The 13,298-nt window shown below is 48.0% G+C and overlaps 1 protein-coding gene across 1 annotated transcript; it reads left to right on the top strand.

The window, feature by feature from the left end:
• Positions 1–1,095: 1,095 nt before the first annotated feature.
• Positions 1,096–4,104, top strand: LOC121986585. The gene is made up of 4 exons (XM_042540544.1): positions 1,096–1,210; positions 1,492–1,598; positions 2,515–2,578; positions 2,645–4,104. The coding sequence occupies exons 1-4, from the start codon at positions 1,096–1,098 to the stop codon at positions 4,102–4,104; spliced, it is 1,746 nt and encodes a 581-aa protein (XP_042396478.1).
• The last annotated feature ends 9,194 nt before the right edge of the window (positions 4,105–13,298 follow it).

The following is a 13,298-nucleotide window of genomic DNA, read 5'->3' as shown; positions in this document are numbered from 1 at the left end:
CGTCCAAGAAGAGGAGAGGAATACGACAAAAGATCAAGAGGTCTTTAGCTACAAAGAAAAGGTACAACTAGTTCTTTAATTCCATTGCGTAATTAGTCGAGTTTTCTTTGTATCGATTTTGAATACCAACACAAGAGGCCAGCAATCTTGTACTTCGATCAAGGTGTGCTTTGATCCATCAAGAACTTGCTTGATTGATCAAACACATGTTTGATCGAACATGTAGGTTGCTAGAAATAGTTCTGTACTTGTATAATTTTTGTACGGGGAAATTTAAACAGAACATAATTTCAGTGCCTTCAACTACGCTCCACTGGCTATTGGAGAATACAGCGGGTCGACCGATCCAGACGACCATTTGGGCAAGTTCGACAACGCGACCACCCTTCACCAATACAAAGATGGGGTAAAGTGTCGGGACTTCATTACCACGCTCTCCGGCTCGGCACAACGATGGTTCAGGAGACTACCAGATGGATCGATGCAAAGTTTCAAGGATTTCCGAATGACCTTCCTACATCATTTTGCGAGCAGCCGGCGCTACCAGAAGATGAGCGTCAGCTTATTTTCTTAAAGCAAGAACCAAGAGAAGCTCTTTGGGCATACATCCAGCGATTTAATCAGGTAGCTATGGACATCCCTTCGGTCTCATCTGAGATCATGATGAATGCCTTCACCTAGGGGCTCGTCGAGGGGGATTTCTTCCGATCGATCATCAGGAAGCCGCCCCGCGACTACGACCACATGCTCAAGAAGGTTAATGAGTACATAAACATGGAGGAGGCCCAGATCGCGAGAAGGAAGGAGGTACCAGCCAAACCCGTGGTGCCGACCGAACGGCGACCACCGAACAACCACCAACCGCCGAAGGGCCGAGAGATGAAGGCCGACCGCATTAGGAAACGAGGGTGCATGCCGTGCAGCATGTGGCTTCCGACCGGCCGAAGGTACCGAAGGGCAAGGTATGGACACCTATATTTTGTTCCTTCCACCAGTCGACATCGCACAACACACGTGATTGTCGTGGTCTCACACCAATCGTCAAACTAGCCCCAAGAGGCTACCGTCGACGATCTCCTTCTCCCGATCGGTGACATGGGCATCAATCCACGGGGCAGCGGGAAGATGCAAGAAGATCACTCGAGTGACAACAACATCATCAACAAAGGGGAAGCATTGACCCTTCCTGAGCCGCGCACAAGTGAAGCAGGTCATCCGCTCGAGAGGAGGAAAACAGAAGTAATGCCGTTCGAGGGGAAATAAACATCATCACTGGAGGGCCGACCAGCGGTGACTTCAACCGAGCCAGGAAGTCATACGCTCGTCGACTGGAGATACATGTAGTAGGTTGCAGCAAAGAAAAGGCAAGAAGGCCTGAGATTAGCTTCGAGCCCCGGGATCTCGAGGGAGTGGAAGTCCCTCACGATGACGCCCTCATCATCCGAGCGGTAATCACTAACTATACTATCTACCAAGTTTTTGTTGACACAGGGAGCTCGGTAAATATAATCTTTAAGAAGGCTTTCGATCATCTCCAAATCGACCAAGGCGAGCTACTGCCGATGACGACCCCACTATATGGGTTCACTGGCAACAAGGTACAGCCGATCGACCAAACTAAATTGGTCATATCGCTCGGAGAGGAGCTACTCAGGAGGATCAAAACCACAAACTTCATCGTGGTAGATGGCCCCTCAGCCTACAACGTCATCATAGCCGACCGACCCTCAATGAGTTCCGAGCGGTAGTTTCAACATATTGCCAAAAGATCAAGTTCCTGGTAGACGACCAGGTTGGAGAAGTCAGAGGCAACCAGCTAGCCACTCGACGCTACTACGTTGAGATGGTCAAGACCGAGACCAGATCCACCCAGAAGGCTCCCAGACTAGAGGTAAGCGTCATCACTGAAAAACAGCCTACTCTAGTTTATGAGGAGAAAGAGGAAGTGGAAATCTATCCTCGCCGAGTGGAAGCAACAACTTTCATAACGTCCGACCTGGAAGCTGAACAGAAGGCGAAGTTGATCTCCTGTCTCCAGCAAAACCACAACGTGTTTGTGTGGTCGACGCACAAGCTCCCCGGGATTTCCCCGAGCGTCGCGCAACACCAACTCCACGTTCGACCGAACACTCGTCCGATGAAACAAAGGAAGAGAGACTTTAGCGCCAAGCAAAATCTGATCATCCGGGCATAATTAGAGAAGCTGCTAGAGGCCGACCACGTGCAGGAAGTTCAATTCCCGAGCTGGCTCACAAATGTAGTACTGGTCTCGAAGTCGGGCGATAAGTGACAAGTCTGCATCAACTTCTGGGACCTCAATAAGGCATGCCCAAAGGACTTCTACTCGCTGCCTCAGATTGATCAGATGATAGACTCCGCTGCTGGGTGCGAGCTGATATGCATGCTGGATGCGTATCAAGGGTACCACCAAGTGTCGCTCGCCCGAGAAGATCAAGAAAATGTCAGCTTTATTACTGCTGATGGCACGTATTGTTATAACGTCATGTCGTTCAGATTGAAGAACGTCAGGTCACCTATCAAAGGCTGATGAACAAAGTATTTCAACGGCAGATCAGCCGTAACATGGAGGTATACGTCAGTGACATATTAATCAAATCCCTCTGAGCAGCTGACTTATGTGCAGATATCAAGGAGACCTGCCAGACACTTAGGGTGTATGAGATCAAGCTGAATCCAAACAAGTGTCTATTCGGCGCAAAAAGCAGACGATTTCTGGGCTACATTATCACCGAACGGGGCATCGAGGCCAACCCCAACAAAGTGAAGGCACTTCAAGACATGTCGCCTCCTAGAAATCTGAAGGAAGTCCAGCGTCTCACTGGTCGGATAACTGCACTATCTCGGTTCATCTCTAAGTCATCCGACTGGAGCTTGCCGTTCTTTAAGATATTACGCCGAGCCACCAAATTTCAATGTGACGAGGAGTGCAATCGGGTGTTTGAAGAACTGAAGGAGTACCTCGATTCATTGCCTGTATTGGCTAAGCCAACTGTCGGCGAACCACTCAAAATTTATTCATCCTCGACCGAGCATGAGGTCGGCTCGACACTAGTTAAGCCGAACGACGAGGAACAGTCGGTGTACTTCCTGAGTCATATATTGAAAGACGTTGAATCCCACTACACCGGTCTTGAGAAGTTGGCTTACGCATTGGTGCTCGCCGCTCGGAGGCTTCGCTCGTACTTCCTCAGTCACTCCATCATCGTAATGACCAACATTCCCTTGGGGAGGGTACTGTTGAATCCAAAAGCATCTGGATGGCTAATCAAATGGAATACGGATCACAACGAGTTCGACATCCAATACCAGTCTCGAACGGCCATCAAAGCGCAAGCCTTGGCGGATTTCATCACAGAGGTACAAAATCCTGAGCCGGAAGCCGTTTGGAAGATATATATGGATGGCTCATCTACACAGCAGGGGAGTGGGATCGGTATACTGCTCATCTCCCCCCAAGAGGAACGGATGCAGTTGTCCATTCGGATGGACTACAGGGCCACAAACAATGAGGTCGAGTATGAGGCGCTCATAGCCGACCTGCAGGTTGCCCGATGCGTTGGAGCCATCAAGGTCCTCATCCACTCGAACTCTCAATTGGCCACTCAGCAACTGACTGGGACATTCGAGATTAGTAGTGCGCGACTCAAGCTCTACGCTGAAGCTTTTGAAAAACTAAAAGCCAACTTTCAGGAGGTCCTCATACATAAAATCTCTTGGTCGGAGAATCAAGCGGCGGACGAGCTGGCCAAGCTAGCCAGCTCGCTATCGCCGATCGTCATATCACAGCCGATCGAGCAGGTATCCTTAGTGGCGCATATCGACAGAATGGAGGGACTCTCTTTTCCGAGTGATTGGAGGATGGCTCTAGTGGAATTCTTGCGGTCAGGGGCTACGCCAACCGATCGGGAGGAGGCTCGCTTATTGAGGAAAATGGCTGGTCGATTCACCCTCATTGGAGATCAGCTCTACAAGAAGGCCTTCTCCAGGCCTCTGCTCAAATGCGTCGGATCGGAGGATGTCAGCTACATACTACATGAGATACATCAAGGATCCTGCGGAGGACATCCGGACGGCCGATCTTAGCAAGAAAGATTTTGCTAGCCAGATATTTCTGGCCGACCCTACAAGAGGGCGTCGCTTGGACGGTAGCCACCTGCCTGTCTTGCTAGAGATACCATAACCTCTCACACCGACCAACCAAGAAGATGAAGACGTCCACAGTCTCTTGCCCGTTCGACCAGTGGGGCATGAATATTGTAAGGAAATTTCCTGTGGCGACGAGTCAGTGGAAGTTTCAGCTCATCGTGGTAGATTACTTCTCCAAATGGGTAGAAGTCGAACCGTTGGCAAGAATAACCGAGCAAATGGTCATGAAGTTCATCTGGCAGCACATCATCTGCCGGTTCGGTATCCCCCGTCGGCTCGTCTCAGATAACGGAAGGCAGTTTGTCGGCCAGAGACTCAGAGAATGGTGTGAAGGATATGACATTCAGCAAGCCTTCACCTCAGTAGCCTACCCTCAAAGCAATGGGCAAGCGGAGGTTGCCAACCACGAAATTCTCAAAATCCTCCACGCTCAGCTCGACCATATGGGAGGCAGCTGGGTTGATGAGCTCTCTAGTGTACTGTAGGCGCTTCGCATGACTCCCAAGGAAGGGACCGGGGCAACTCCTTTCCACCTGGTGTATGACGGCGAAGCTGTCGTCCCTGTCAAAGTTGGAGTTGAATACGATCAGATACAACACTATAGCGAGGACAACACCGAGCGGAGGCTCTTGGAGCACTTGGTGGACGAGGTGCGCGCTAAAGTGACAGTGCGACTGATGGCCTACAGGTAGAGGATGAGACAGAGCTACAACTGAAGGTGATCCCAAGATCGTTTCAGGTCTACGACTTGTTGTGGAAGAAAGTAAAGTCGGTCGGTGACGTCTCGAAGCTGGAAGCCCCCTGGGGCGGGCCTTTTAAGGTCGTGGGAAAGCTTCGCTCGGGTGCCTACTACTTAGAGGACGAGGACGGGAGACGACTGGAATGGCCATGGAGTGCAAATCATCTCCAGCCCTACCGAGCCTGATAAGAGGTGTGCTCATGTAGTAGTCAATCTTTGTATCCCAATAGCCATGTACTCTGCTTGCAGGATAAGTAAAAAAGAACCCAAGGGTTTCCAAATTCCGAGCTGAATGGCTCACCAAATGGTCGAGCGACGACGTTAAACTTATGTCTCCATCAACGGTCGAGCGGCGACCTTAAACCTAAGTCTTCGTCAAATCGTCCAGCGACGACATTAAACTCATGTCTCCATCGACGATCGAGCGGCGGCCTTAAACCCAAGTCTCCACCAACGGTCGAGCAGCGACCTTAAACCCATGTCTCCACCAACAGTCAAGTGGCAACCTTAAACCCAAGTCTTTGCCAAATCGTCGAGTGGCGACGTTAAACCCTAGTCTCCACCAACGGTCGAGCGACGACCTTAAACCCAAGTCTTCGCCAAATCGTCGAGCGGCGATGTTAAACCCTAGTCTCCACCAACGGTCGAGCGATGACTTTAAACCCAAGTCTTCATCAAATCGTCGAGTGACGACATTAAAGTCATGTCCCCACCAACGGTCGAGCAGCAACCTTAAACCCAAGTCTTTGTCAAATCGTCGAGTGGCGACATTAAAACCATGTCTCCATCGACGGTTGAGCGGCGACCTTAAACCCACGACTTCGTCAAAATCGTCGAGCAACAACATTAAACCTCTGTCTTCATCGATGGTCGAGCGACGACCTTAAAATCCAAGAGATAAATCGTAGATAGACGATGACTATAGCCGAACGGGAAGACATACAAGCAAACATTTTTGAGAGAAAGCCCGCCGAGTGGGTAGATAACTTCATTAACCAAAAGGAAAGATCATCGATCGACAGAAATACAATGAGACTTCAAAAAGACTTCTACAAAACGGACGCTCAGCCTCACTCTATATAATCATAAACATCGTTAGGCGTCGAGTCGTTCAATTTGCTACGACTGACGATGTTGGCCGCCATCTCGGGAGGAAGGTGACCGCCCGCCTTAAGCTGCTGGAGTGTCCCGTCGATCGCTAGCTCGAAGACGCGAACAATCCGTTGGACCACCTTGTCAGTAAACTGGTCCGAGCGGAGGTGCGCCTGCTTCATCGTCTCGAACCTAGTCGGCTCGGCTTCCTGATAGGTCACCAGAGCCGAGCAAGAGGCCTCCAAAGTGTCCTCAACCTCCTTAAGCTGCCCCTTGAGAGTAGCTTCTCCAGCCGAGCGGCAAGCCCGCTTGGTAACCAGGAAGTCCTCGGCTACCGATAGCTTCTCGAAAAGCTGTCGAGCCTCCTGATTCTTGAGCTCCAGGTTGGCGATGGCTCGTTTCTTCCTTGTCATGGCCAGCTCGATCTTTTTATCAGTAGTCTTTATCTGCGCCTCAAGCTGGCCCAGCTGGACTTCCTGGTCGGAGGACTTCTTCTGTTCGGCCTCAAGAAGCTTCTGGCCTTCTCTAGATCGGCCTGTAACTCGACGACCGATGGCCCCTGGGAGGAAGAGGCACCACTTGAGATCTTGAGTTTCTTCAGCTCTTCCTCCACAAGAGCAAGCCGCTGGAACATGGCCACACTCTCCACCCAGTACTACAGATACAGGGAAATGTTGAACGCCGATCGGAGGTAAGTTATGAATTGTAAACGAAATATGTACCCCGGTGGACATCTACAGGTGACTATTGTCGAGCGCCCCTGGCGACATCATTGCCGCTCGGGCCCTCGCGTCCTCCCAAATACCAGCAAGTGGCCCGCAGATCAAAATCTTATGCTCGGGGATGGTTGGACGGGTGCACTGCTTAAGGTAATCCTCTGATGGAAGGTTGAGGGTCGCTGTCACCAATCGCCGGTCGCTTGGGTCTGACGAGGAGGAGACCACCGGACTGGAAGGAGCGGCAGCAGACACAGGATCGATCCTGGACACCAGTGGTCTTCATGGGGTTCGGGTCGGCGGCAAAGAGGCAACCGGCTGGGCAATAAGGGCCTCCGATGGCTGCTTGGACAATTACGGGGTCTGGTCAGATGAAATAACCTCCATCGCGACCGGAAGGGTTGTAGGAGAAGAGGTGTCGACCCGCTCAGCGACCCCCACAGCCGAGGTGGCGGAGTGGGGTGGATTGTCCGTACGACGCCTTTTGCATCGCAGGAGGGGCACTCCATCGGAAGATTCGGAGCCTCCAGTCCAATCGGCAGGCTGTGCTTCGGGGGTTGTGAGCGGATCATTAGCCACTTCAATGCTGGCCATCTGGTCGGCGGCGCCCTTACCAACGGCGGGCGTCTCCCCACTCCCAGCAGCTGTGCCCTTCTGAGAGCCAACCGGCACTAGGCCAAGGCCCTCCAATTCCTTTGCTGCGACCGCCTCAATCTCAGCATCCTTCAGCTTGCTGTAGTTAGCCACCCGTGCTTGCATCATGATGTGGGCTACAAAAGGAAAAAAGGAAATTAGTTAGACTCAAAGGATTATGACCCAATTTGTCATGAATTAGGCATCAAACAATGAAGTACCAAACCCCTCATATGCTAATGTAGCATAGAAATGACTCGGGTCGTCCGCCAATGAAAGTAACGATAGGATAGTAAACTTAGGATCGTTTGTTATTTTTATTTTTGGGATTTTTAATATAGAATTGGGGGCTTTGGATTTTGATTCTAAATCTAACAAATGAAAAGCACAACAAGTAAGAAATTAATCTAATGCTGGAATGAAATCTAACTAAGTGCGAATAATTAATCCACAACGCATTGTCACACTATGCTATGTATTAACTATCAACACAACTAAACTAAGGAATGAAATGACAAAGCATTAAATGAAATCTAATCTAGTAAATTAATGACAGTTCAAGTAATAAAGCTAAGTCTAACCTAACTACGATTGCTGAAAATAAATGGCAACATGAAGTAAAGTAAAGTAAAGCATTTAACGAACCCTAAAGCATTAAAGAAATCTAATCTAACCTAACCTAATTGCATTTAATCAAAGCTAGAACTTAACGAAATTGAAAGTACAGGACAAAGCAAGAATTAAACAAACTAAAATGCATCAAATTAAACCTAACTATTGGTTAAAGCATTTGATCGAACACGTTGCGTGCATGAAACTAATTAAGCATAATACGTGCAATTTAAACATGGGGAATCAAGTTTGATACAAGTATTCAATCAAAAGCATCAACACAAGTAAATTGACAAAATTAACAGAATTAAACTAAGCTAATCCATCCACAATTCACACATCAACCTCCAAATTACCAACGACTACCCTCGCCGTCACACAAAGACCTGGCTCAGAACCCCCAAAACTGGTGGACAGTAGCTCACTACCAGTTGTTGCTAGCTGCAACAACGAAGATGATGTGAATCTTCCATCGAGGAACCCCCTCGGTTGGAAGTTGACTGGAAGATGATGAACTGTCGGCTGCTCACCCACACTGCTCTGCCGCCTGAACCCCAATTGGAAGAACTGAAGGAAGAATGCCGGGAGGTGAAGGATCTTCTAGTCAACTTCCAACCGAGGGGGTTCCTCAGTGGAAGATTCGCATCATCTTCGTTGTCGCAGCTAGCAGCAACCGACAGTGAGCTACTGTCCACCGGTTTTAGGGGTTCCGAGCCGGGTCTTTGTGTGACGGTGAGGGTAGTCGTTGGTAATTTGGAGGTTGACGTGTGAATTGTGGATGGATTAGCTTAGTTTAATTCTGTTAATTTTGTCAATTTACTTGTGTTGATGCTTTTGATTAAATGCTTATATCAAACTTGATTCCCCATGTTTAAATTGTACATATTATGCTTAATTAGTTTCATGCACGCAACATGTTCGATCAAATTCTTCAACCAATAGTTAGGTTTAATTTGATGCATTTTAGTTTGTTTAATTCTTGCTTTGTCCTGTACTTTCAATTTCGTTAAGTTCTAGCTTTGATTAAATGCAATTAGGTTAGGTTAGATTAGATTTCTTTAATGCTTTATGGTTTGTTAAATGCTTTGCTTAACTTTACTTCATGTTGCCATTTATTTTCAACAATTGTAGTTAGTTAGACTTAGCTTTATTACTTGAACTGTCTTTAATTTACTAGATTAGATTTCATTTAATGTTTTGTCATTTCATTCCTTAGTTTAGTTGTGTTGATAGTTAATCCATAGCATAGTGTGGCAATGCGTTGTGGATTAATTATTTATACTTAGTTAGATTTCATTCCAGCATTAGATTAGTTTCCTACTTGTTGTGCTTTTCATTTGTTAGATTTAGAATCAAAATCCAAAACCCCCAATTCTATATTAAAAATCCCAAAATTAGAAATAACAAATGATCCTAAGTTTGCCATCCTATCGTTACTTTCATTGGCGGACAACCCGAGTCATTTCTATGCTACATTAGCGTAGGAGGGGTTTGATACTTCATTGTTTGATGCCCAATTCCCGACATATTGGGTCATAATCAAATTGGCGTCGTTGCCGTCGCCGTTGGAAATCGCAAGGAGAAGGGTGGCTGTGGATGGCTGGTCGGCGGCAAGGGAAGAGAAGAAAAGCCGCTGGCGGTTAGAAGGAAGAAGAAGAAAGAAGAGAGGTGGTGCGGTGGGGAGAAGGCTTTACGTGCCCTAGCCTTGTCGCGAGGAAGAAAGTCGCGAGCTAAAGAGATGATTTTTTTTTTTTCAAATAGAGAAGAGGCGTGAGTGATGAAGGGATGGATTTCTTAGTGGATCGGGTTCAGGTTGTGGAGTTGAGGTATCCATTAGAACTTAGATCTGAATCCAATAAGAAACTGAAATTAGGTTTTTGAAATTGGGCTTGAAGAGTGGGCTTTTGGATTAGGTTTGAATTGGAGCTTTATTAAAGGTAGATCCGCTACCTTAGCGGCCCCCCTAGTACCGGCCCCACGGATATGGAGGGAAGTTCATGCAGGTACACAGGCCATAGGCGCATGACGGGGTAAATCCCAGGTCGTCAATTCCTGAGAATCGACCCCTGGCCATTACGTCAGAGATACCATGCGCCCACCGTCTGCGCTACTCCCTGGGGGCTTGAATTGGAGCTTTATTTCTTTAGATCTTCGTGAACGGTCCATATCGCTTTAAATTAGGATGAAGAGCTAGATCATTTGATCTGACTAAAGGGGTAAGATTTCTCCTGATCTGGATCAACGGTTCACACTGATTCAGCTTGATCTCCTCTGACCTCCAAATCAGTCCAATTCAATCCGGCTCGACCCTAATCATGGCTCTTTGAATTTCCTACAAAACCACATAAAAATATGAAAATAGATTTCACAATTTGTAGAAAATTTACAATTAAGTTCAAAATAGATCCTACTCACAAAATATAATATAATCATAAAATTAAGAATGTAAGAAGATAAAAAATGTCAAGAATAAGAGTCAAAATAACTAATACAAATGCTCATTATCAGGGTTGTGAGCGGATCATTAGCCACTTCAATGTTGGTCGTCTGGTCGGCGGCGCCCTCGCCAATGACGGGCATCTCCCCGCTCCCAGCAGTTGTGCCCTCCTGGGAGCCGACCAGCGCTAGGCCAAGGCCCTCCAACTCCTTTGTTGCGACTGCCTCGATCTCAGGATCCTTCAGCTTGCTGTAGTCAGCCACCCATGCTCACATCATGATGTGGGTTGCAAAAGGAAAAAAGGAAATCAATTAGACTCAAAGGAAAGAACCAAGGAGTTTCTTACCTAAGCCGTGCTGAGTCGGGAGTGGATCAGACTTAGGCCGAAGATGTACATAACCCCTTCCCGCAGTAGCTTATGGATGTCAAATTTTTGGTCGGCCAGCATGGTCATTGCGTGAAGGTATTCCGGTCGGCTCTTGTATTTCTTCAGATCGGGCTAAGGAGGTAAACCGACCTGCCAGCGCGTTTGGTAGCAGGGCCGCTCAGGGAGGCGTAGGAAGAAGAAGTACTCCTTCCAGTGTTTGTTGGAGGTTGACATTTTATCGAAAAACACTAGATCGACCCAAGATTGAAAGAGGAAGGTTCCTAGTTTGGACTGCATGGGGTAGTAAAAGTAATGGAAGGCTTGAGGGGTCAAAGGAATGTCGTGCAGTTGAAACAGCACGACGACACCGCATAACAAGCGAAAAGAATTGGGTGTGAGCTGCGGAACGGGGACGCGAAAATAGTTACAAACTTCAATGATGAACGGGCGGATCGGGAATCGAAGACTGGCCACAAATTGGTCTAAGAAAAGATAAATAGTGCTGGTCGGTGGATCATTTGGCCGATCGGATGGGGAGGCCAAGATTATCTCATGGTCAGAGGGGATCTCAAACACATTCCTAAGGTTCTCGGCGTCACCCGCATCAAATCTGGTCTCCATGGTATTGTACCAGAGACCAAGAGCGGGGTCAGACGACCGAAAAGAGCTAGCCATGGTCGAAAAACAGGAACAGGAGGATTTCAATGGAAGTAAAGATGGATAGAAAGCGTGATGAACACGAAAAAGAGGCAAAGATCCAAAAGAATGGTGAGAGATCGAAGGAAGCTTACAGACAAGATGGAAGAAGTTGTCACGGGGGAGGACGCGGAGTCGCTGGAGCACTGAGGTCACCGGAGTCGCCGGAGCACTGGTCGCACAAGAATCGCCGGAGCACTGGAGCAAAACTCGAAGATAAGAGAAGAAGGGGGGGCGCTGCGACGTTATAAGCCCTCGGCTCGGCCAAGCAGAGTCGTCGGATCTAGGGCATAAAATCCAAGACGCAAATCCAGCCATAAAATTCAAACCGCCAGACGTCGCGTCAGCACCTGTCGCTTCGGGTAGGCGGCGACTACGGCAGTGACACGTGGCATTCTCCCATTGGCTCGCATTTAAGGGGTGTGCTCGACCTTAATGGGGTGATTTGCACGAATTCTGAAGAGATTCTAGTGATGTTAGCATTGACCAAATACGCCCGAGGACATAGAGGGAGAAAGCTCAAGTGCAAATGCTTAGCGTGCCGATCATCTGCAAGGATGGGCCTCAAGGCCGACCGACACTCTTTGGCGGGCCGATCGGAAGTCCTACCAAAATGATGATCGATCGGTCAATCAATCCCCATACTTCCCTTTATCCAGTCAGTAGAACTTGCAGCCTCCTTTGACTAGACTTGAAGGAGAGACATGTGATCCGATGATAAGGGCCCACCCCTCATAGGGTCGTTGCATGGTGGAGGTCAAAGTCTAGGTGGTCAACGCCCCCGTATCGCTGGCCGAGCGGGTGACCCACTTGCCCGACCGGTGTGAAGGATAGCCGAGCCGATATCAACCAGATGATTACCATAGCTCGATCGCATACCAAGCTTCCGACACTCAGAACAAGATATACGCTGAGCGGCCAGCCCGCTCAGACTCGAGTATCTGCAAGTGACCAAAGCTCGATCTGCATTGAATCTTAGAACTGGCAGTCACTTGCAGATATAACCTAAACAGTGGAATGTTGGTCGAGCGGCCACTTTGCTCGACTCAAAGGCTAGCCCACCCGAACGGCTGAGGGTTGGCCGAGCGACCATCCCGCTGGGCCCAATAACAAACAAAAGGAGGATCAGCCGATATCCTCATGGGAAACCATGTCACCGACAAACGGCATGGTTGGGGCATGGTCAGGCAGAGGATCGTACAGCGAAAGCTTCCATTGTCACGTCAAAGATATGCTCGGGTCATTGAGGTATGGCGTCAAAGACGCTTTCCTGACATGTTTTTCTAGGGGAAGCTTTGGGAAGCATGCACGCCTCGAAAAATATGCACGCGCTTCCTCGGGAGCCCTATATAAAGAGCATCAGGCTTCACCGGAGGTATGCATGATTTTTGTTGTAGCTATTGTTACCCTGTTGCTTCGCTCTCTCGTTTCTTCTACATCACCGGTGGCTGACTTGAGCGTCGGAGGGTCATCGCCGGGGAACCCCTCCCTGGCTCGGCACTAACATCGTTGTGGTTGCAAGTCTCGTTGACTCGGAGTCCATTAACGGTCAACAGGAGTGCCACGTCCCTAACATTCATCGCCTCGACTCTCAGGCAGGATCATATATTATTAATAAATTAATTAATATGTATATTATAAATATATATTTATGATAATATATAAATAAATATTAAATAAAGATAGTAAATAGAAAATATAGATAATGATGTGGTGGATTCAATATAAAGTTGTTTGTTGGGTTTATAATTGTAGGAAGAGATTTATAAAAATTATAGATTTTTTACTTTTGATGTGACAATGATGAAATATAGTAGATCCTATAATGAAATTAGATTT

The sequence above is a fragment of the Zingiber officinale genome, chromosome 5B (assembly GCF_018446385.1).
Source record: "Zingiber officinale cultivar Zhangliang chromosome 5B, Zo_v1.1, whole genome shotgun sequence".
Lineage (NCBI taxonomy): Eukaryota > Viridiplantae > Streptophyta > Magnoliopsida > Zingiberales > Zingiberaceae > Zingiber > Zingiber officinale.
This window is presented reverse-complemented; position numbering and strand designations above follow the sequence as displayed.